We start from the raw sequence: 25,295 nt of genomic DNA, 5'->3' as shown, positions 1-25,295 counted from the left end.
AGTATACACTTTATATTATCACACACATATTACATAATGTATATATCATAGATTTTTACACATTTATAATATTCAACCACATATCCTATAGAAAATATATTTTTTAACACATATTATTCTAACCACAAATTGAGATATAGTATAGCACAAAAAACACATAAAGCACAAAAAACATGTTTTACATATATATTATTTCACAGTTTAGTTTAGAATTTCTTTTATTAACACTTATTTTAGTGCTACTATTCACACAGCACTCATTATAATATATTATATAAATATACACTTCACAGGTTGGTTTATATATTTTTATTTATTAGTACCAATTCAGTGCTATGATTCACCAAGCACATATTATAGTAAGTCTATATATATATATTCAGCTGAGATCGTTTTTTAACATTGTTTATATTTTTGCCTTGCACATATTGAGAACTACTGCGCATGTGTGAATAAATGGACATTGACTTCCACACACTGCTGATTGCGCATGTGCAACAATTTAATTAGGGTGCTAATTGGATTTAATTGGACACCTATATAAGAGGACATTGTGGGACACATTGCTAGAACCCCTGAGGAAGAGAGCAGCTCGCTCTCGAAATGCGTAGGGTTAATTTGCTGGGACCTGAATCAGTGCATTGGAATAGCCTGCAAGATCCGTGACAAATCTGCTGATGTTTACCATCTAATCCGCTCGAATCTGCTAATTGGAATCTAACAACCACCGCGAGGAGAGAACGCCAGGGCGGAGGGAGGCCCACGCTGCCTAGCGTGCATAGCTGACTTCTTTGGCCCCAAACTCGGCGCAGCAGTGGTGGGAGCTGCACTAATCCACTGTGTTCAACCTGCTAGAAGCTGCGAGGTAAACGAGGACCAAGAGAGCCACACGCAGTCTGGTGTGCTGTAACCATCACCCTGGCCCTGATCCTGATGCGGTAGCAGTGGTAGCTGGAAAGAGAGAGGGGATACTCTCAGATATATCCACCGCTTTTATATATCTTTCGTCCGGTGACTGGGCACTCCACCCAGTGCAGCTGTTACATGGTCCCATATTAACTGTCTTATTAATTGTTACCCATTGTATTTTTCATTTGTATATGTTTTGTATGTCCAGTGTTTTAATTATTTTATTAAATGTTGTTATTTTCAATTCACCCTTGATCTCAGCTGATATATAATTAATATTATATGTTGTTTGTTTATACAGTATTACACTATGTTTTGTGTTTTTTTACTTTGTTTTTAAGCACATCTCTATCACCTGGAATCCTCATCGGTCTCCTCCTGGTGGTGACTATATCCTTTTTTGTTGGCGCCTTTTATAATACTAATCTTTTTTCTCTTTCTTGTTATCTGACCAGGGGGTCAGTTTTAGTATTTAGGCAGCCCCCTAATTTAGGGATTGATTATTCATATAGTTAGCGCTACCTAATCTGTGTTTTTATATGTAATATGAGTGCATATGTGAATATTCCTGTGTTTAAGGGGGTGCAAGATGCTCCATTAAACTAGGGAACATAACATTACCTAAAACAGGGACGGACGCTATGTTCCCCGAGTTAACGCAGTATCCATGGAGCTAATTATTTGCAAAAAAAAAATGGCCGTACTAGAATAGGATAAACATCATCTTATTATAGGATAACATTGCATTATTTTCCTAACATTGCCATTACTCTGATCCAGACCCTGAAATAGGGTTTTTGCTGGAGTTGGAAGAAAGAGGAGAGGGAAATAATGCTCCTGGGACTGGATTGTCCATGGGCTTTACAGCGTTCAAGAAGGCATGCAGGCAGAGGGTGCTAAGAATCTTCGGAGGTTAATCAAAAGCTGTCATTCAAATCTAAATGTTGCTACCTACGGTACAACTGCAAGACTCTCGCGAGTAAAGCAGCACTGCAAGAACTGGAAGATCAGCTTGAAAAGATTAAATAGGATATTGTTGGCCTTAATGGAGTAAGAAAAAAAACAAAGGCCTCATTGAGCTCATAACACAGATACTTATTATATTACAGAGGTACAGGAAATGGAAGAGTCAGTGGAGTAGGCTTCATCGTTAACAAGAGATGGCAAAACAACATACAGCAGTGGCATATGAAAACTCATCTGAAAGAGCAGCAAGAATCACCATTCAGTTGACAAAAAGATGCAGGCTTCAAATAATCCAAGTGTGTGCCCCACTGCGTGTAAATCACACAGACGATGTGGAAGACTTCTACCGTGAAACCAACCAATTTAACAGCAAAGGAAATTGTCACCTCTCATTATGGGAGATTTAAATGCAAAGATTGGTGCCCAGGACAAGAAATCCATTTGTTAATTTGGTTGTGGCAATAGTGAAGACAGATTGATAGAATGTGCAGCATGTGAAAACTTCTACAGCATGAATTTATTCTTTAAAAAATAAATAAAAAGAGAACATGGAATGGACCCAATGGAATAAGAATGACATTTACAATATCCTAGCTAACAAGAAAGAGATGATTGAAGACTGCACAGTCATTAACCAGTTTGACACTGGAGTGATCACTGAAAAATGACAAATTACATCTAAACGCACAGGTGGAAAGAAAACTGATTAAAAAGAAGACAAAAACAATCAATATTACAAACCTCAAAATAACGGCAGAAAATTTCCACTAAAGCTGAAAAATTGTTTCAGTTTGCTCGAAATTCATGGGGACGCTTTAAGAAATAATTAGGAATAATGTACGAAGATTGTAGTTGGAAACAATTAGATAAGAATAAATATCAGATGAAGCAAAGTAGTTACTGAGGAAGTGACACAAAATGAAGAAATCCTAAAATGCAAGAAAAATAATTGAATATGCGGAGATGAGCAAGATGATCCGAAAGCGTATAACTGAAGATGTAAAAGCCTGTAACTGGGATTAAGAAGAATTAATCTTAAACAACGAAGCAGCAAAATATGATTGGGAAGAAGCAAATCATTGCACTCAGACAAAACTGTGCACTTATCATAAAGACCATTGTGGACTTCTACATGAAATTGTACGAGAACATTGATAACACAGGACATAATCCAGAAGAGGAAGATCAAGAAGAAACCACCAATGATGTACTATGCGTCCTTCCAGAAGAAGTGATAAAAGCAATAAAATCCATGAAGAATGAGAAGGGTCTTGGAAGATAGAATTACAACTGAACTTTTGAAAGAAGCTGGGGAAGATGTAGAGAAAATACTCTTTACATGCTGTTTGAAGAAAAGGGACAATTCCAGAAGACTAGAGTAATGCCATACTGTACTTATACTCTTTCACAAAAAAGACGACAAAGAGGACCTCAAAGGCAAGGTACTTTATCTCACTCTCCCAGTGGATATTCCAGAACTCCTGATACATCCAGGAGGAAGATAAAATAGTGTAGATGTTCAAGGTCTTTCGACTCAATGTGATTCATTCCTATGTTGTTTAAAAACATAGTATAGTGGTGAAATGCGCATTGGGTGTGCTCAACAATCGCAATGTCTGCTGTGATGCAAACGTTCAGGCCACATGATGCATGGCTCGGCATTACTGCATGACACTAGCAAATTGTTCTCCCGGAAATAGGTTGGGAACTTCATCTGATCTAGTGACAAATGAGAGATTTATTACTTGATATGCTATAATTAAATAAAACTACATACAGTAACTCATATATACTTCTTCATTTCTTTCTTTCCTCTACCCTACTGATAAAGGTTATTAAAGATCCAAAACAATATCACAAAAGGTCAGTTCACTCTATAAATGTGAGCATTCGAAGCTACAGAAACACTATAGAGATTGACAGGATTATATACTGTAAACAATCCTGAAAGGAAGCAGTCCTAGAGTTCCCAACAACTCCCTGCAGCTCAGGAACAATAACCCTTTAATAGGCCTAAGGATGTACCAGGGGGTCAGTTGTGATTAGAACTGAGTGCAAAGGTAATATGTGGATGGAACTGTTAGGATCACAACCTTAGAGAGAGAAAACACTGCAGACCAAATGGTCTTCTAAACAAGTTTTTTTTAAATAGTTTTTGTTAGTGACTTGGAACATCATTTTATAGAATTGCATTATATTTTAAGTTTTAGCATGAAAAGTACACTTCTGTTCCTAAACAAAGATGACTAACAATTGGTGTGCACCCAGAATTGGAAGTCTTTTTTCTCTCTTTGCCTTATTTTGATTGCAATATGGAATAAATTCAAGTTAGCACCAAGTTCTCAATTGCCATGATTAAACACTAAAAAAAAAAAAAATGAAAACATGGGATTTGAGTAAGGTATTTCTTCATTTAGTGTATTACAAGGGATTACGACAGCAAAGATTCAATAGGTTCAAATTAATATTCAACCAAACTGATGGTATTTTCTTAACACCATCATTATAAGAACATAATACACTTTGGAGACTATAATCAATAGTAATACAATGAAACAATGTATGTGCTCTCGTTAGTTGCAGAAAATAATAGTCTTAGTTTCTTATGCATTTCCAAGGCCCTTTGTTTTCCCTCAGTAACGTGTGAAGGCAGAGAGAGCATAAGACTGTTTCCTTACAGTAGGTTAGCCTAGCAGTATCCCCCGTTGCACACTGAGAGGCAGAGGCTTCTGAACCTAACTGTAGGAGAGCAGCACAGTTACTTTTAAAAATTTCCATGAAAACTTCACAGTGCTTCCTGTGTTAACTTTTAGCCCCCTTTTCAGTTTATTGCAGGAGCCTACGGTAGTAATGGTAAAGTAGGGGAAGTGAGGGTTTGGCTTTTAGGTTTTAATTTCTTCCATTTATCGTTCTTCATTCTCTCTATTGTTACCTATCACATTCTGGTTAAAATGCAGATGAGGATTCTGGATAAATGTCGTCCAAATGAGCTCACTGAGTGTGCCGCTTTTAATCTTCCTGTCCATTTTAAACATGGGAGCTTCCCTAAAGCTCTCACCTGATTTAAACAATACATACAAAGCACAGCATTAATGGGGCAGTCCAGTTCAGAAATGTCCTCAAAAACAGGTCAATGCTCTTCCTATTTTATTAACTTATTTGGCATATTCTTGTATACCTTTCCTTAAAAAAAGGATATCTAACCGTTCCTTAAACGTATCTACTGTATCTGCCATTGCGGTCTCCATGGGTAGTAAAATCCTTGTTTATTTATTTTCAAATATTTTACCTGGAAATTATAAATTGAGAATTACCTCTCATATTGCTCGGGAGGTATACTGTCCTTGGTACAGTATACAGTGTAGATAATGGAAACAGGCACACGGTCTTATGCAGAAAATATTTAATGTGCCACCAAAAAGTCCAACGTTTCGGCAGAAAACTGCCTTTATCTCCTTGACCTTTTTGTGGCACATTAAATATTTTCTGCATAAGACCATGTGCCTGTTTCCATTATCTACACTGTATTCCTCTGTGATGTCTGGACCTCCCTGGACCCGGTGCACCGGCAGATAAGTACACCCTTCAGCACCCCTCCCTGGACCCGGTGCACCGGCAGATAAGTACCCCTCTTCAGCACCATATTGCAGTGTGCACGTACTTCTCTCTATGACTTGGTACAGTATAAACATCATGACAGCCAACCTAGAACTGTTAACATATCACAATGATGGGTGTTGTAGTTACATAATGAGACAAAATGTCACATTAAGTTGTATAGACTGTCAAATTGCTAAGGTGAACTGGGGGTGCTGTACCTTACATTATGTCCCCATAGTGTATAATAAGCATGTACTGTACAATGCGCTTTCTCACCATCTGACTTATATAAGATTTTTCTTTAGCACACCCAGTTTAGTATAGATTTTGGATGTCAGCGACACAGCATGTACATATGCAAAGCCAAGGATAAATGAGGAGAAGGATCTATACCCAAATATTCAAATGTAACTGAGGCTAGGTTGGTGTTATATCTGCTCTTAGTGTACACAATCATTTCCTTTGCTGCTGGTGAAATCTCCTTTCCTGTGATCCTAGGGGATGACCCTACAGAATGTCATTTGTACAGTCCTTGGGATGAAAAGTTTCCCTGCAAGTGTGTTAGTTTAATTGACACAGCAGAGAAGCTAAATGCACAATCTGAGAGATTGTCGTCATTACCAGCCAATTCAAACCGTCAGGGTTTACACAAAAGATGTGATTCTGTGTCCAAAGGCAATTGAGAAAGCTTATGAGCTTCATTTGTCATAGTTTTGTATTCCCGAGAAGAAAAGGAGATTGAGCTCAATCAGCCGCTTGGTCGTAAGACACCAAATATACAGCGTGTCCGTCCAAGTGACGTTCTAAACAAGCCACTTTCCTTCAATGGGCTGTTAGACTTTAATTCATTCTAAATAATTAGAAAGTGTAATTTATATATGCAAAATATATATAAAAATGTCTAACAAAAATAAAAAAGTATAATAACGTTTTTTTTAAATGACATAACAAAAAACTCAATAATCATGTAAATAAACCTGGATATGCAGTGAGGTCTAACAGTAAATCAAGTAATACTGTAAATAAGGCCGCCGGCATGGTCAGCACTTAGATGCTGACCCGCGCTGAGCCGCGCTCACGCTTGCCTGTGAGCCCCTGCAGCCGCAATGAGAGCGGCTTTAGCAGGGGCTCGCGCACGCTTCCGCAGGTGTGCGGAGGCGTAGCCAACAACGTTTTTTTTAGTTTAAGCACTCACGGGAGCGGAGGGCCGGTCACGTGAGGGCGAACCAGCTCCATGACGTCACTGGCCCACCCCCAGACACGCCCCCTGACGGCGCACGTATTATGGCCAGAGAAAGCACCCGCTTTCCCTCAGCCTCCGCGCGCCTCCGCACGGCTGGAGTCTCTATGGACTCAGCCTAAGAAGCACTTATGGGAGTAAGACTCAGAAGGACTACGGAACTAACAAATCTGTAATTGTTACTGTGTGTAACTCCTCTTTGCCCGGACTTAAAAGAGGGTCACATCTAAGTGCGGTAATATAGATTGGTGCAGGTGTTGGTGCTTAGAGTCTCTCATACCTTTTCTCAGGGTGCTGGCATTCGGGCTGGCTGGTGTTGTAAGCAGGTGGTAATAAGGGTGCCAGGAACTTTATTAGACACACAGGTTTCTTTATTTTCTCAGACTTGCATCATCCATACTTCTTCCCTGGGTGCTCAGGTAGCTTCCCAGAGAGGCACACATGGCTTTGTCGCCTTCCATTACCATTGGTTGCGGATAACATGCAATCTCTTGGTTTAGTGAGGCATTTCCTGGCACCTTCCAGGACTTTGTGCAGTGGTGCATCTTCTATCAAGGTTTCCATCGACACCAGGTAACCTGGTGTGCATAGGCGTAGAGTTGGCATTAAAGCAACTCTAGTTGGGGTACTCTCCTGGATCCCCTGCAATGAGTGCACGCACATTCTCTTTTAGAAAGGGGTTGGATACTTCTGACAGCATTATTAGTGATCCTTCTTAGGTAAGGGACACCCTTCCCTAACTTTAAAATAATAAAAGGTGACCATACTATACACATAAAGTTACACATTTTAGACATACATTTAATACGGTGTGACTCCCTCCTCCGGATTTCTCCAGGAGCCTTGGTCCTGGAATCTTCTGCAGCCCCTTTTATACCCCCTTGGTAAAAATCCCACCCTCATCACTAGGCAGAATAAAGATACTTTAGCCTTTTATGAGTCATACTATGTCAGATAACCCTTCTAGCAAGTTCTGGAACTGAGGAGTGGCCAAACACCTGACATGACTTACTTTTAAACATTGAATTAGCTAAATTTTTACTAGGGCTTGACTTTAACTTTCTAACTTCTTATTAACTTTCTTAACTTTCTTTAACTTTCTAACCCTTTAGTAGAAAAAATTAATACCACCAGGGGTGTTCTATATATATACAGCTGAACCCCATTATAACGCAGTGCTCAGGGTCCACCACATAATGAGACCGCGTTATAACCGGGGTCGCGAAATGGCCACCGACCGAGGACTTACCTGGCATCTGCAGCTCTCTCCTCTCTGCAGCTCTCTCCCTGCGTCATTAGGCTCCATCCACGTGCGCGGCGCACATCTCCAAGGTTTTGTTTTTTATTATAACATTCAATGCTTTATTGCTAATGGACTCACATACACACACCTCCCCCTTACACTAAGAATTTTAGCAGACCATGCAGGAATAGAACCCATGACCCTTCATACACTAGTAGCAATTCTCTATCTGCCACACATAGGATTGGTGTGATGTCATTGACTCTATCAACAAACTTAACTTCTACTGCACAATACTGAAAGGCAGTACTGGGCAGTAGAAGTTAAGTTTGCTGATAGAGTCAATAACATCCCACCAATCCTATCGTGTAGTTGCTAGAGAATTGCTACCAGTGTATGAAGGGTTATGGGTTCGATTCCTGCATTGTATGGTAACATTATTAGTGTAGGGGGGAGGTGTGTGTGGGTGTGTGTGTGTGTGTGTGTGTGTGTGTGTGTGTGTATCCATTAACAATAAAGCATTGAATGTTATTAAATAAAAACAAACCTTGGAGATGTTTTTAAATCTGGAGCCACACTCAGACCGTGTTATATGCGGATCCGCGTTGTAGTGGATCGCGCTATAATGTGGTTGAGCTGTATATATAATATATATACACACACACAATACACTTTGTATTGTGTATTGTGTATGATATGACTTTCTTACCTTGAAAATATTTAACATTTTATTTTTAATTGCACTCACATGACATCAGCATTTTTTACTATTTTATTGCAAAAGGACAAATGTTTTGATTCCCTTAGGACTTTGCCAACACAAATATATTAATTTTAGAGAATGTCATGTGAGTGTTGGCTTTTCAACAATATGCACTACACTCATGCAGCTGTACACCCAGGCAAACTGTATCACATCACTATGACTCTGTGAGTGCTCACCTTCATGCTCCGGGATAGAGATAGATTACTATAGATATCTAGACAGATATGTATTGGAGTGATGTATAGGTTCTATGGGATGCAGTAATAAACAGGCAGTACATATATGCACTGATTCTGACCTTTTGTTTCAGGTACCAATTGTCTGTCGTTGGTCTCATCTACTTCCTGCCACTCCTTGTAATAGGATGTGCATACACCTTCATCGGCAAAACCCTGTGGGCGGGCGAGATCCCAGGGGACTCTTCAGACCGATACCATGAGCAAACAGTGGCCAAACGCAAGGTGAGAGACACTTGCAGCACAGGGAATGTGTATTATGTCACCTTCAAAGTTCCCTTATCTACATAGGGCCACCAGCCAGCTAAAGAATCATGGCAGCATTCTCAGGACGCTAACTCTTATTATTTATTGGTTTGCTTGTAATAAGGAGTAGCTTATTGACCTTTGAAGTGGGTGAACATGGTTTGAATCCCAGTGCCAGATCTCCTTTGAGCGAGTCTCTTTATTTCCCTGTGTGTCAGACACATTAGATTGTAAGATCTACAAACTCATTGTGCCTGCAGAAGTTTATGAGCATTGGTATGTACACTGCTAGTGCTATATAAGAAAAAGAATATTGAGATATTATATTAACATGCTTTAGAAAAACTCCCTCCTCAGTTAATATAACATTGCTGTCCCACTTAGCAACATATTTTAGGTTTGCAACAATCGATGTAACACCCTCTATACTATTTGTAAGGTTAGAATTACAGATGTGGCAAGATTTACTGTCCTCAGCGTTGTAAAGGAACAAGAAAAAGTCTGCGGCACCAGGGGCAGTGTCTGCCGTGATGAAGCTGCGAGGGGTTCATGCTTCTGAATAGGACCCCAACCCCACAGCATCAATCCTTCATTGCCACGGTTGCGTGATCAGTAAATCTTGCTACATCTGTACAAGTGGCATTCTTAGTTCCACTGAATAGGTGGAGAATTTGATTTACCCTTATGGCACCCCGTCCTTATCAGAGAACCAATAAAGATAGGAGAAGGGGCTCCAAGAGTGTAAATTCTTGTTGAGCACACATTGACTTTGTATGTCATTATAAAATGATTTAAAACACTTGTAGGTGTCAGATCTTGGTACAACATTTTTTTCAATCACCTATATGTAACCCCTTAAACATGTCACTGCCATTTTGGTCCATGGAGGGACTGACCCTTTAAATTGTCTTCTCTGTTCTCCCCATGCAGGTGGTGAAAATGATGATTGTGGTAGTTTGCACTTTTGCAGTTTGCTGGCTGCCTTATCACATTTACTTCCTGCTGCAGATCTTCGATTACCAGCTCAACCAGAAATTTTTTCAGCAGCTGTATCTGGGTATTATGTGGCTGGCCATGAGTTCCACCATGTATAACCCCATCATTTACTGTTGTCTCAATGACAGGTGAGTGGGGAATATGACTCTCACTCATTCAACAGTTTCACGCTGTCAGAGGTGCCAGCAAACATTCTTAACCCTTTGGGTATCAAATTGGCCACCAACTCCTCTTATTGACACCCCTGAAATCACAAGCTGATGCACATAGCCCAAAACTTGGAGGATAGAGTTGCAATGTGAAAAGGCCACAATTTGCATCGATATTCCTCCAAACTGTCCCTGATACATCACCCCTCAGGCTAAACACACACACACACACACACACAGACACACACACACTGATGCACACACAGTACACCAGTGCTTCCCAAACATTTTTGGGCAGGTTATACCTGGAGGACTTTTAAAATCTTGAGGCACCCCAGCACATCAGACCACACGCAACCCTTTTTGCTGACACGCACCACACTCTCCCACCTTCTTACACTCTCTGCGTTTACTCCCTTCATATACACACTTCATACTCACCTTTTTCCTCAACACAATCTACATTACAGTCTCACATAGCACACACATCTCTTTCTTATTCACACCCCCCTTCTCTTATACTCCATTCCCTCACACTCATCTTCCCACTCACCCCACACAGACACACACCACTCACTCACCCCTCCACTCACACTCACACCACATTCACACATCTTCTTATGCATGCCACACTCACACAGACACCTCATATAAAAATACCCCTCCCACCTCACTCCCCATCTCGTACTCACTATACACCTTACTCACACATACCTCCCTCCTCCGTACACAAACCTGTCAGAATGTTTCTCCTGTGGGCTGCGACACACTTGACAGATGATAGTGGCATAACAGTGTACAGCAGCACCCTGCTTAAGAAACTGTAGTAGATACTGTCACGGGAGACCAATGCTTTTAACACCAAAATACCTGGATCCTTTGATTGAGCAAAGAGGGAGATCCAATAAATTGAAATGTATTTACAGAATTAACATACACAGCTTGATTTACAATTACAACAAAAAATACACTTACTAGTTACGATGTTAAGTCTTGTTACAGGATGGATCTTTCACTGCATGATAAATCTTAAGTGAATCTCCTTCCTGATGGGCTGCATAGGTTCTTATAGGGTTAATATTCCTATCTTTAAACTCTGCAGCCAATCTCTGCGTGGAACCAAATATTTCCACCTATCCCAGATTTGCCAGTCATGGATAGCCTGGCACTGGGAGCTTCAGCATAGCAACTGGGCATGTGCGACAAATGCCATCTTTTCCCCACTTGTCATGCCAGACCCCCTGCCGGCTCAGTGCCTGAAAGTCGGGGCAGAGCAACCATATGACAGGATGGCTTTGAAATTCTCTTTCTTGCTAACAAAAGGTTTAACACCTCCATATCCTTGCTAATAATTGGTTAACACCTCCATATCTTGGACAGCCTTTGAAACTGGTCCTTTGAAGCTTAGAGGATGGAGTAGCTCCCTCTGTTTCCTATGCAAATGGATTTTTATCCATACTGAATGACTTCCTCTGACCATTACTTTAATAAAAATCGAAACCTTGGGGACTTTAATTCATCAATTTTTTATATACCTTTATAAACATTGTGCTATAACCTTTTTAATGATTTTACCTGACCAGCGCTCACAGCAGATCTCAGCGTTCTGGGACCTTCCTAGCAGGAGCTAGCTAAAATCTGTTCGCTGTGCTGCGGGCCGCTGGGTTTTAAAACCATTTTTTTCCTTTGCGCGGTTACAGGGAAACACTGCTACAGTAATACATTTCATAGTTAGACACAACATGATTCTCACCATCTTATACCTGGTGGGAGACACACATACATGTTTATTGAATGAACAGTGTTTTTGCCATTACTGGGCTGCAGAGCTGACAATCTACATTTTCCCAATATGGCTCAGGGGCCCCCGGCCGGGCCAAATACCTTTATTAATGGCCTGGGTACCCCCTCACCGTCACAGATACACATTAGGCTGTGTCCCCCATGCTGCTGACCGCGCTCATGCTTGAGAGTGGTGACGTCACCAACTCTCCAAGCATGAGCGTTCGGCTGTCCAGCGACTTTTTGTGTAAGCGTGAGTGTGGGGGGTGGGTTAGTGGCCGAGCAGTGACTGGCACTGATTGGCTGAGGAGGTCTGTGCTGACCGCGTTAAGGTGCCAAACGCTGTCAGTGGCCGCGTGGACGCAGCCTTACACAGGCAAAGGCATTGACAGGGAGGTATCTCCTAAAGTCTCCTAGCTACAAAATTGGGGCAAAAGATTTTTTTATTTTTTTTAAACAGCACCAGATTTATTAAAGGTAGAAATCCCATATCTTTCAATTGGATTCATTTTCTTTAGTAAATATTGCGCTGTGTTTTGTCAGTTTAGTATAAACACAGGTGTAAACAATATACACATAATTACACATGCATGCTCACAAATGTACACAGAGACTCAAACATGCCCATATACTGCAGCAGTTGTAAGTGTTGAGCGTATATTGTTGCTACGTAGTATGGCTGCCATTTATCAAAGTCTCCCGGCTCTAAAACCAGGGAAAACTGGTACCAAAAACGCTGCACCAACAGTCAGGAAAATCCCATTCATTTCAATGGGAGTATTTTTTCCTTTATAAATCTGATGCAGGTCTTTTTGCAGCACAGAGACTTCAATCAATAATCCCCTACTTGTGCTCCCCAGGTTCCGCATCGGATTTAAGCACGTTTTCCGATGGTGCCCATTCATCCACGCCGGTGAGTATGAAGGGCTGGAAATGAAATCCACACGCTACCTCCAAACCCAGAGCAGCATGTACAAAATCAGTCGTATCGAAACCACAGTGTCGTCCGTCCTAAGCACCAACGATGAGGATGCAGAGGAAAGTGGAAAGAGCATCAAACGCCTGTCCCTGGACCTCACTTCCAACGGTTCCACCCGCAGCATCCGTAAGGCTATGTCCGACTCGTCCAGCTTCTACTCCAGCAACCTTTCGTAAACGTAATCCTCAGCCAAGATCAACCCGGGTATCTGTTTACGGTGTGAAGTTTCCTACAACTCCTCTAGGCATATCCCACAAATGGGAACTCCATTGTAATCTGGATCTCTTCCCACCTTCTTCATGTTTTATCCCATGAATGAGAGTTTATGATTCCAAAAGTCTTTACAGCTCCCTTACATTTATGCCATGAATGAGTCTGTTTACGATCCAAAAGGCTTTACTCCTCTGTTAAGGTGTATCCTGTAGGCTGTTACTGTGAGATGTTTACATTTTAGTCTTTAATACTCACTAGCAAGTGACTCAGATTGTGTTTACGGTTTAATGCCCTTTTGTTCCTGAGAGTTTACACCTCGGAATAACAACTTTGTTACAAGTTAGCGGCAGACAGAACAAAACTTCTCAAACTCCTTTGGCCTGCAAGCAGCGGTTGAAGTGTCATGATAAAAATACATATGTGGTTAAGACACCAATTGTGCAGATCAAAAGCATTTTAATTTTTTTTTTTAGAGATTGCCTTTTTGTTAACTTTTTTATTTTAACTTCACATAGAAACACAAGAAATATTCTCAAATATGGACCACTTGGCCCAACCAATCTACCCATTTTTCTATCTGCCGTGATGCCTCAGATGCTATTACATAATTGTCTTTCTTTTATATTTAGGATAGCCCTATGTTTACCCCGGGCATTTTTTAATTCCTTTATTGTATTACCACCCCTGTTGTGAGCCTATTACAGGAGTCCACAACCCTTTGAACCATGTATGTATATATGCATATATGTGTGTATATACAACAGAAAATATATTTATGTTAGAGAAAGGTTAAGATTCCTTAATGTTTCAAAAATAAGTCAAAGTTTAGGTTTGAAAATAAAAAGCAGTGGTATTGTACTCCTTGCAGGCCCCTCGATCAACGACTTTTGGGACACCATTAAAAAAAACAAATTCTGAAAACAAGAAAGCCCTAATTTTGAAAAACAATAACATGGGTCTTTAAGACATAAAACAGACATTCAAAAAGATCTGGCCAAACAAAGTCAATTGGTAATTACAGTAGTAACTAGTGTTAGTGGCGAGTTAGATTTTTTTTTCTATTCCAAAATTGGCTAATAAGAGACTTCAAATTTGTTGCAATTTCCAAAGTGAGAGATTTATTAAAAACCAAGATATAACCGTAATTTAGAATATGTGCCATGAAATCAATGTATAATGTCATGTCTTGATTTCAGCTGTGTCATTTGTGTGTGCGAATAATTTGAGGAGAGAGTCTATGGAGTGAGTTACTTGACACATGTATTATAATGGGATACATCATATTCAGCACTTCTTGCATTATGTCTTTCCCCTATCTCTATATTTGTTCCTAAAGGTACAATCCTTTCTACTGGAAAATAAATACAATTGCTTTCCTTCCCCCCCCCTCCACTCCCTCCCCAACATTCCTGCAGCCCTCTTCTAAATAGAACAGCATGGCAGATAGAATCAGGTGAAGCATAAATTCCAGCCTAATAATGTCACTGCCCTCACTTTGGAAGGAGAACCAATAAACAGTGAGCAGAGGATTCTGGGACAGGAAATTGGAGCCTCCCTGATACAGCTCCAATCCTTATTACTAAAACGGTTTATTTCAGTAGATTTGGAAGGTTTTTGTAAGAACTATTCATAGTGCTTGTCATCCATCCTTAGGCCTCGGTCCCGCTGCGCTCGTTGGCGCGGGCGGCAATGTCGCGAGTTCCCCACCAGCAGGGGAATCCTCGCGAGCCGGTCCCGGTCCCCACTGGCGGCACAGCTGACTACACGCTGTCGCGCGTCAGCCGCTGGAGACACCAGAGAATGGTGTTTTCTAGCTTTGACGCGTGACGTGTGTGGCTGTGAGCCAATGGGGAGGGGAGGCTTCGGGAGGAGGAGAGGCTTCGGGGAGCGGGGAGGAGTGTGGAGTGAAAGCAGGTGAGTGCCTTTCTCTGTGTGTGTGTCTGAGTGCCTGTCTGTGTGTGTATGTGTCTGAGTGCGTGAGTGCCTGTCTGTGTATGTGTGTGCCCGAGTGCCTGCCTCTGTCTGTGTGTGTGTGTATGAGTGCGTGAGTGCCTGCCTGTGTGTGCGCGCATGTGTGTGTATGAGTGCGTGAGTGCCTGCCTGTGTGTGTGTGTGTGCGCGTGTATGAATGAGTGCCTGCGTGTGTGTGTTTAAACTTACCTTCCAGCTCCAGCCCGAGTCCGTGGAGGGAGGGGGGGGAGAGTAGCGGGTCCCTCCGCTCAAGCCACGCCCCCCCTCCCTGTCAAACCGCCCACCTCCCGATCAAACCTCCCACCTCCCGCCCACCTCCCGATCAAACCTCCCACCTCCCGCCCACCTCCCGCTCCAGCTCCCGCTCCCTACAGACCGCAGATCGCGGTCTGTGTATCTCAGCGCACCGCCTGTCAGCAGCGCAGGTGCGCTGACTCTGGGAGCGGGGCCTTAGCCTTACTTCATGTGACTTGCTTAGCTTAACCAGGACAGTACATTTAAATGACCAAGCTTAAGATGGTGTTGAAACTATCACATTTCAAACAGGGTCTATACTTACATTAATGTGAAAGACAAAATGTGTTTAAAAATGAAAGATGCTCCATGATGCATTATGGAGAAATGGAACATTCTAGAAAAAGCTACAAAACAATGTTCCCAGCACTCATAAAAGACACAAGAAAATAGGTATAAGCCAAAATTATTTAATGAAGAACAAAACACATACCCCCTGGGGGTACGGGTTAATGTAGCAAAATACACAAAGAGTCAAGGAAAAATGGGAGAAAACAGGGAAAAGGGGAAGGGTGGAAAGGAAAAACACAATGGGGAAGGAAGGGAGGGTGGGGGACGGGGTGCAAACAAAAGGTGATGCAGGTGAAGGCGGGCAACGTTTCAGGGTTAAGATCCCTTCTTCAGGCCCGTTCCCAAAGGGCAATAGGTGTTTAATGGTACTTCCCCTTTACCCTGTAAAAACTACCTAAATTAAAGTGAAAAACTAAATGAAGTCAATACAGGTAAAAAAAAAAAAAAAAGAAGGTAAATCCTGGTGAAAAAAAATCAGTCTAGCACCTCAAAGAGAAAATGCACTTAAATAACGCTCTATATACGCATGTGGAAGCATAGACTGCAAAGAGCCCTATAACTCCTCAGCTGACGCACACTGTAATAAGTAGAACCAGAGTATGTACCACAGGCAGAAACTGCTGATAGTCTGGATATAAATTTTTAGAAAGTTATTCTATTCTGTGCATCTTAGCACTCCCCACGAAGAGAGTGAACAGGAGGAACACCGCCCTATGGACTATAACAGACATCCAAGCTGCACTTTAGACTTATACGGGTTGGTAGAATAACTTTCTAAAAATTGATATCCAGACTATTAACAGTTTCTGCCTGTGGTACATTCTCTGGTTCTACTTATTATAGTGTGCATCAACTCAGGAGCTTTATTTATGTGCATTTTCTCTTTGAGGTGCTGGACTGAATTTTTTTCATCAGAATTGAACTTTTTTTCACCTGGATTGACTTCATTTAGTTTATCACTTTAATTTAGGGAGTTTTTACAGGGTAAAAAGGAAGTACCATTGGATACCTATTGCCCTTTGGGAACGGGCCTGAAGAAGGGATCTTAACCCCAAAACGTTGCCCCCTTCCTCTGCATCACCTTTTGTTTGCACCCCCACCCCTCACCCACCCTCCCTTCCTTCCCATTGTGTTTTTCCTTTCCACCCTTCTCCTTTTCACTGTTTTCTCCCATTCTCCCTTGTCTCTTTACGTGTTTTGCTACATTGACCTATACCCCCAGGGGGTACATGTTCTGTTCTTCATGAAATAATTTTGACTTATACCTATTTTCATGTGTCTATTATGAGTGCTGGGAACATTGTTTTGTATCTATTGTTGTGGATGAAATAGGGTTCCTCTTGTTCCACGCTGCACCAATCAATTCACACATTTTCTATTTTGAGTGCTGCCTATTTCTTTTCTGTTACATTCTAGAAAAAGCTGTCTCGACATTCGTGAATAATGGTATCCATGACAACCTCGGGCCAATCAGAGTGCTACGTGGCTCAAAGTTCTATTCTGAAGGGGGTTAATTGGAAAGACTTTATAGAACAGAGCATTCTGATTGGTTCTTGTACTTTCTCTAATTTTTTTGTGTAAATAAACCCTTTTTCGGGCAAGTTCAAGGAAATCCTTATGTACTTGCTGCAAACCGACACCTACGCTTATGAAACTGTGCAACCGTTCTCCTCGTAATATAAACAGTGTAATTGTATAGCTCTGTAACGTGTGCTCCATGAGCTATTGTGTAGATGTGGTTGAGTATGACCAGCGGTGGTTATCTCTGTAACATGATATACATGTTTTCACTGTCAAAACTAAAGCTGTATTTTCACAAATAAATGTGTTATTTCATGAAGCTGTTTTAGTGGAGAACTTTGATGATAGGAAAAGCAGCACTGCAGGCTACAACACGGATTTACCTCTTGGTCAGATGGGCCAGCAATTCACTGTATTATACATGTAAAAACGTAGCGGTACTCTGGAGCTTGTTAAAAAAGAAACTGTGGTACTCTGAGCTTTAAATAAAAAATGAATGGCACTCTAGGCTTGTAAATTAAAAAGTAGTGGTAGTCTGGCCTTCCAAAACTAAAAAGTAGAAGTGATACTATGGTCTTATATTTCTAAAGTAGTAGTTCTCTGGGATTGTAAATCTAAAAAGTAGTGGTATGCTAGGCTTGTAAATAAAAGCGAAAGTAGTTATACTCTGGGCTTTAAATTAAAAAGTAATGGTACTCTGCATGTCCTGGTACCACCACACTTTATCAATTCACTCAGCCATCCCTCCTGTATCATTTCATAATAAAACCCAGCATCCTTCAGTCTGTGAGTGGCTTCTTCTGTGTCAGTATCACTTTGCTCTCCTTCTGCTCTACTGACCTGGAGTCCGGGAAGATACTGATACAGTACTTCAGAATAAACTGTGCTGTGTTGGAATCAAAATCCAATTATTACATTTTCTAACTTAGTGTACAGTATGTGTTATCGAATGCAAAGCCTTATTCCAAAGGTAGACTGAAGCACTCAAAGCGCAAAACTTCCACTGGTTGTTTTGAAGGTGATCACACAGGGAATCTGGAAGCAGGAACTCTCAGGATAATATAAAGAGAGAAAAAGAAAATATAGTGCAACACAGTTTAATAAACATAAAATAGAGCAAAGAAGCTCAGGCCAATCACATACTATAGATGTTAAATAGGCGATTTGACCACTCTGGGTCCTGCAGTGATGTACAGCTGTACAACTGGAATGGAAGGTGTCTGTGTATGTAGTCCAATGCTTCCTCGCGCTGCTTACTTCTGGGTTCGGGTGGCGGGTGACGTCATCAACCTCGACGGCCAATAGGGATCCTACCCTGGTCCCAAACCAAACCCCCTGGTTTCGCCGATAGCACCGGTTCTCTAACTTGCAATGTGCTGACCTGGATCGGTGGCTGTATAACCTAAGTACCCGATGTCTACCCTCTAAACCGGTGCTATCGGCGAAACCAGGGGGTTTGGTTTGGGACAAGGATAGGATCCCTATTGGCCGTCGAGGTTGATGACGTCACCCGCCACCCGAACCCGGAAGTAAGCAGCGCAAGGAAGCATTGGACTACATACACAGACACCTTCCATTCCAGTTGTACAGCTGTACATCACTGCAGGACCCAGAGTGGTCAAATCGCCTATTTTACATCTATAGTATGTGAGTGGCCTGAGCTTCTTTGCTCTATTTTATGTTTATTAAACTGTGTTGCACTATATTTTCTTTTTCTCTCTTTTTATATTATCCTGAGAATTCCTGCTTCCAGATTCCTCCTGTGTGATCACCTTCAATACAATCAGTGGACGTTTTGCGCTTTGAGTGCTTCTGTATCTGAGGGGTTGCCTAATCCTTACACCAGCAGCATCTCCATTGGTGATATTAATTTGTATTTAATCATTTGATATAGTTATTTTTATAGGGTTTGCGCTTTACTATCTTGTGCAAAAGGTAGAATGAAGCCTAGTGCATAGTATCCATTTTGTGGCAAAAGCACGTATTATTTTATTTTCAAATTCTTACACCTGTGGGGACCTGCAATGTAAAAAAAGAATACAAATAGTGTGTCTATTTTTATCTCCCTGCTTCTTGAGAAGTTAAAATGGCTGCCGGCAGCTTGCTTACCATTGAGTCAATCAGTTCCGGTGACGTCATGACATTTTGCCAAATGAGTATGCATTCTGGGGGTAGATTACAATACATAATGTCCTTTTTAACATTCAGAGAAGTGCCTGGGTAACATCAACAGGTGACACCAAGGGGCAGCCATATTCAAATAGGGTTACTACAGTCACAGAGGTTTGCTACTCTAAAACAGCAACTCCACCTAAAATAAACATGCTGTCATATAAAGCAGTGCTGAGTATGTGTGGCCCGATGATGAGCAGGGGAAAACAAAAGTTCTGATTTTGCATCCTTGTCAAATGTAAGAAACATGAAACTCAATCCTCAATCTCTGGCACTCAAGGAGTTAAATGTGATGCAGATTTTTATCCAGAGTCTGCAGCCGACTCAGAATTAAATAGATATTTTTTACGCCAGGTAAAATCAGGAAGGGGGGGGTGAAGAGTCTTAATGTATATATCCCATTACAATACTGTGTCAAGTAACACCTCTTGTAACTCTCGAACGGCCAGACTACACTAAGACCCACCCCGGGTTGACACCCCCGATCCGGCATGTACTGCCATTTAAGTCTACACCGGATTTTGTGCGTTACCCCGCAACAAACTTTATAGAATTTACTCAGAAATCTGGCGGAATTTTTTTGGGCGGAGGGGGGAGGTTATTCATAAAACCAGAGATCCCACAAAAAATTATAACGGAGACCAATAATTACAGGCAGGACTGTAGCACAAATATAATTACAAACAGAGGCTTATAATGTCAGCAGTACAAGGGCATATTGAGGTTTGTGTGTAGTTTTGCACTTCTGAGTGCATATCTGTTTACAGTATGTTTATAATTGCATACTGTATATAGGTGTGTCTGTATTCAGATTGTGTGTATGTGTGTATGTGTGTATGTGTGTATCAACGTCTGTGTATTTAGAGCATTGCCTAACTTTACCACAGTATGATGAGGTTCTAATGGATGCCAAAAGACTCATTCCAGTACCGGAAGACACTTTACACCCCATTCAACTGAATGTATATTCTGATGCCGGAAAGTATCTTATTCCATAGTACCATGTCTGTCTACTGTATCAGAGCATTTGTGTGTTTGTTATTGCCTGTCCTGCCCTGGTTGATACCTGTACCCACGAAACCACCTGCAAACAACTAAAAGAACCATCCTTCAGCCACATCTAGTCTTAGTTCTATCTCTCTTGATGCACAACTAGAGATCCTGGAAGCTTCTTCGGATGACAATACAGGAGATCAGAATTTCCGGCTTGCAACGCTCAGCCACGTACAGTATCAGCTGTCTGTGAGCTGTGCGCTATCAATACCCGAGCAATTTATAAATCCCTTGTCAAGTAACTAGAGATGTGTGAATTTTTTCACAAAGATTCACGAACAATGCAAACATATTCAGGGTTTTTGGTGCACGTGTTTTTTTGCAAAGTCTGGGTACATTTTCTTTCGCTGAGCTTTAAAAGAGCGTTAAAATGTGCAGGTCACATGACCCTTACAAGCTGCAAATGTTGCTAATATCTTAAATGCAAAATGTAAGAAAGAGTTTAGCAAAGCACTTTTGAAGACATTTACACATTTCAACAAGTAACTTGTCCTATAACTCTCTAAATCGTACTGTAGGCTGACACAGAAGAAGCAAAAGGAGTCCAAGTCCTTGGTTGATTGACGCATTCATTAAAATACCTTTCTAGCATTCATTTGAGGAGCTGGATTCATCACTCGGTCTAAAGCACTTCTCTTATTTGCATATCAAGGGGTTTATTCCCAGAGTCTACTCACTGAAAAACAATTGCCAAAAACAGCTCCATGTTTCTATAATAATTATTGCTATTTTAGTATTTCTTGCATCAGCTTTTGCACCCTATAAACTTTATTAAAAAAAACAACAATTTTTAGTAAAAATACTGATAAGTGGTTACAGATCTGCCTATTTATTGCTGGACTATATATTGAAGTAAACGTATACATTATTTATCTTTGCTTATTGATCCAGCACTTTTTTGCCAACAAATATATTACTATCAAACCCCCCATATGTATCAAAGCAACAACACTGTATTAGTTTGTTACATCAATGCAGTGTTTTTTTTAAACTTCCCCCTTACTGCTCCCTATAACCCTGCCCCTAACTGTTCCTATACCCTCTCCCTAAAACACCTCCCCTAACTGGTCCTATTACCTCTCCATCAACAGCTCCTTTAACCTTTTCGCTAACTCCTTCTATAACCTCTCCCGATAACTCCTTCTCTAACTGCTATAACCTCTGCCTATAACTCCTCCCCTAACTGCTCCTATAACCGCTCCCTATAACTCCTCCCCTAACTGCTCCTATAACCGCTCCCTATAACTTCTCCCCTAACTGCTCATATAACCGCTCCCTATAACTCCTCCCCTACCTGCTCATATAACTGCTCCATATAACTCCTCCCCTAACTGCTCCTATAACCGCTCCCTATAACTCCTCCCCTAACTGCTCATATAACCGCTCCCTATAACTCATTCCCTAACTGCTCCTATAACTCCTCTCCTAACTACACCTATAACTGCTCCCTATAACTCCTCCTCTAACTGCTCATATAACCGCTCCCAATAACTCCTACTCTAACTGCTCCCTATAACTACTGTCTAGGACAACTTGCCACAGCCAACTCGCCACAGTCCCTTCTCTGCAGCCAACTCGCCGCCACCGATCAACCACCAAGGGCAGCTCGCAATCGGCCATCTTGCCATGAAGGTAACTCCATAACCTTACCCCAAAAGCCCCTAACATTAAATCCTTACCTTAACCCGTTAACCACTTACCCTTAAATCCCTAAACGTAATTCCTTATCCTAACCTGTTAACCCCTTACCCAAAAAATCCTAAATATAACCTAAATATTACCTAAAACCCCTTAACCCTTACCTTAAAAAGCTGAACATTAACCTTTACCATAAAACCCATAATCTGAACCCTTGCCCTTAAATTCCTGATTTTAACCCCTTACTCCCTAATCTTAACCCTTTACACTAAAACCCCTAACGTTAACCCCTTAATAACTTACCTTAGCAGTGAGACGACCAGCAGCGAGCTGCCCTCAGCGGTGATGAGTTGGCTGCGATGAGATGGCTGGTGGAGAGTTGGCTGTGGCAAGTTGTTCCATTACACTATAACTCCTCCCCTAACTGCTCCCTATACCTCCTCCTCTAACTGCTCCCGTAACTGCTCTATATACTCCTCCTCTAACTGCTCCCAATATCTCCTCCTCTAACTGCTCCCGTAACTGCTCTATATACTTCTCCTCTAACTGCTCCCAATATCTCCTCCTCTAACTGCTCCGTAATTGCTCTATATACTTCTCCTCTAACTGCTCCCAATATCTCCTCCTCTAACTGCTCTTATAACCATTCCCTATAACTGCTCCCATAGCCGCTCCCTATAACTCTTCCCCTAACTGCTCATATAACTGCTCCCTATAACTCCTCCCCTAACTGCTCATATAACCGCTCCCTATAACTCCTCCTGCAACTGTTCCTATAACCGCTCCCTATAACTCCTCCCCTAACTGCTCATATAACAGCTCCCTATAACTCCTCTGCTAACTGCTCATATAACCGCTCCCTATTACTCCTCCCCTTACTGCTCATATAACCACTCCCTATAACTCCTCCCCTTACTGCTCATATAACCGCTCCCTATAATTCCTCCCTTAACTGCTCCTATAATCACTCTTTATAACTCCTCCCCTATCTGTTCCTATAACCGATTCTATAACTCCTCCCCTCACTGCTCTTATAATGCTCCCTATAACTCCTCTCATACCTGCTCTAATACCGCTCCCTATAATTACTCCTCAAATTATTTCTAGAACTGGCCCCTACAATGGCAAATAAAAAAATAGTAGTGGTCCTACCCCCCCATGTACCATCCCACTTCAACTACTTAGTATGCAGTAAAGCTACCCAGTGGCATGGAGTCTCAAACCTTAATTTCCCACTTCAGAGACTAGCTCCCTCCTTGATCACAAAGTGCTGCAGTCCCGCTCAGTAATATCTATGCCGCCCCAGAGGCTGGATAGAGAATGATGTCCCCTCATATTCTCCCGACAGGAGAGGGAGAGGATCCGCAGGAGCTGGAGAAAATGAGAACCCGGCGGCCATCCGAGTCCAGGAGAAAGGATCAGATCAATGGGGGAGAGATGAAGCCTGCAAACACTGGAGCCACGTGTGGGGGCAGAAACGAGATGCACTGAGCAAAGCACCCCGCTGAAAAACCAAAGCACCCACCCCCCAACTCCTCTCATCATGTAGCAATGTTTCACCGATACAAGTTCTGCCACTGTACTGTATCTGTCTGATAATCCTGGTGTTGTTTTTTTTTTCTAATTAATATTTGAACCACTTCTACGTTGCAGGCCCCTCTGGCATGGAAAGGGTTGGGGGGGGGGGGTTATCTCCACTTCATGTGTGGCAGGTTTTGGGATTTTATTTTTAAGACCTCTACAACATCTAGCTTATTGCTTTTTCAAATGATCTTCTTTTCTGGGGGTTTTTGTTTGTTTACTTTTTAGTTTTTTGGGGGGGAGCGGAGAAAAATACGGTGCTTTTTATCTCTTAACCTGTTAGGCTTTTTATTTATATTTTTATTTTTTAATAAATCTGACTCTGTTTGATTTTCAAACAAAAGACAGGGGTGCCCAATGCTGCATCCAATTGACAAAACATATAAAGTAATAAGTATAAAGTTTAAATACTTCAATAATAATAATATTTTCTTAGTTATTTAGTTAAACCAAAGTTTGGTTATTTAGTTTGGCCAAAGTGTCATAAGCCTGCATACAGTACCACGTCATGGTAAACCAAAATAAATAACCAAGTAAATATTATTATTGAAGTATTTAAACGTTATACTTATTACTTTATATATTTTGTCAATTGGATGTAGCATGGGGCACCCCTGTCTTTTGTTTGTATACATTGGCCACGCCCAGTAGAACTCTTATTGACATATATATATATATATAATGTGGAGGGTGTTGGAGTTAGAGTGTGCTGGGAATGTGTGTGTTTCTGTTCGATTTTCACCAGAAAATAAATCATCACAATCCCCTTCGTGCACAGTTCAATGGGACCCGTTTTACCCATAATGCACTTCAATGTGACTCCCCTTTTACCCAAAATGCACTTCAATGAGACTCCCCTATTACATACAGTACACCATGTGCGTCTTATCCATAATGCCCTTCAATGGGGTCCCACTTTTATACACACTATGTACTTAAATGGGATCCCCCTCTTTCATGTACCAAGTACTTCAATGGGATCCCCCTCTTACCAATAAGACACATCAATGGGATCCCCCTATAGCAATACAAAAAAACTAAAAACAAGCGCTAGACCATATAATTAAACAGTGCTGTGCACAAATATAAGCAGCCTGGTAATCTACTGGGAAATTTTCTCAAATCTACCCAAAAAACAATATAAAAATACAAATATAGAATTATAACCCGGCGCGTGTATATAGGAATAAGTGAATAAACCAAATATAATAGTCCATAAAAGGATATACGTGACTAATGTGGATAAAGTCCTTTTCTTCCAAGCTTGAGTGGTTAACAGATGAAAGAGAGACAGAAGTTTGCGCAATATATAAAAACTTTAATGACGCCTCTAGACCTAAAACAGAATAATACTCACAAACAAACGTGAGTTTCAAAATCAAATTAGAAGTGCCCGACCCGGCACACCCATCATCAATGTTCAGTCACTGTTAGTCCTTGCCGGTATCG

At 41.3% G+C, this 25,295-nt stretch overlaps 1 protein-coding gene across 3 annotated transcripts in view; it reads left to right on the top strand.

The window, feature by feature from the left end:
* LOC142495633 (substance-P receptor-like) overlaps positions 1-24,195 on the top strand; it is a 177,836-nt gene extending 153,641 nt beyond the window's left edge. The window contains exons 3-7 of one of the 3 annotated variants that reach the window (XM_075601355.1): positions 9,035-9,185; positions 10,137-10,330; positions 12,994-13,046; positions 22,155-22,259; positions 23,614-24,195. In XM_075601355.1, the coding sequence (XP_075457470.1) occupies positions 9,035-9,185; positions 10,137-10,330; positions 12,994-13,046; positions 22,155-22,259; positions 23,614-23,756 (646 nt within the window). In that variant the 3' untranslated portion in view covers positions 23,757-24,195. Of the gene's footprint in view, positions 1-9,034; positions 9,186-10,136; positions 10,331-12,993; positions 15,981-22,154; positions 22,260-23,613 lie in introns of those variants that run through there. The other 2 variants (XM_075601358.1, XM_075601357.1) reach the window with 2 other exon arrangements.
* Positions 24,196-25,295: the final 1,100 nt, after the last annotated feature.

Source organism: Ascaphus truei, chromosome 5 (assembly GCF_040206685.1).
Source record: "Ascaphus truei isolate aAscTru1 chromosome 5, aAscTru1.hap1, whole genome shotgun sequence".
In the NCBI taxonomy this organism is placed as follows: Eukaryota; Metazoa; Chordata; class Amphibia; order Anura; family Ascaphidae; genus Ascaphus; species Ascaphus truei.
This window is presented reverse-complemented; position numbering and strand designations above follow the sequence as displayed.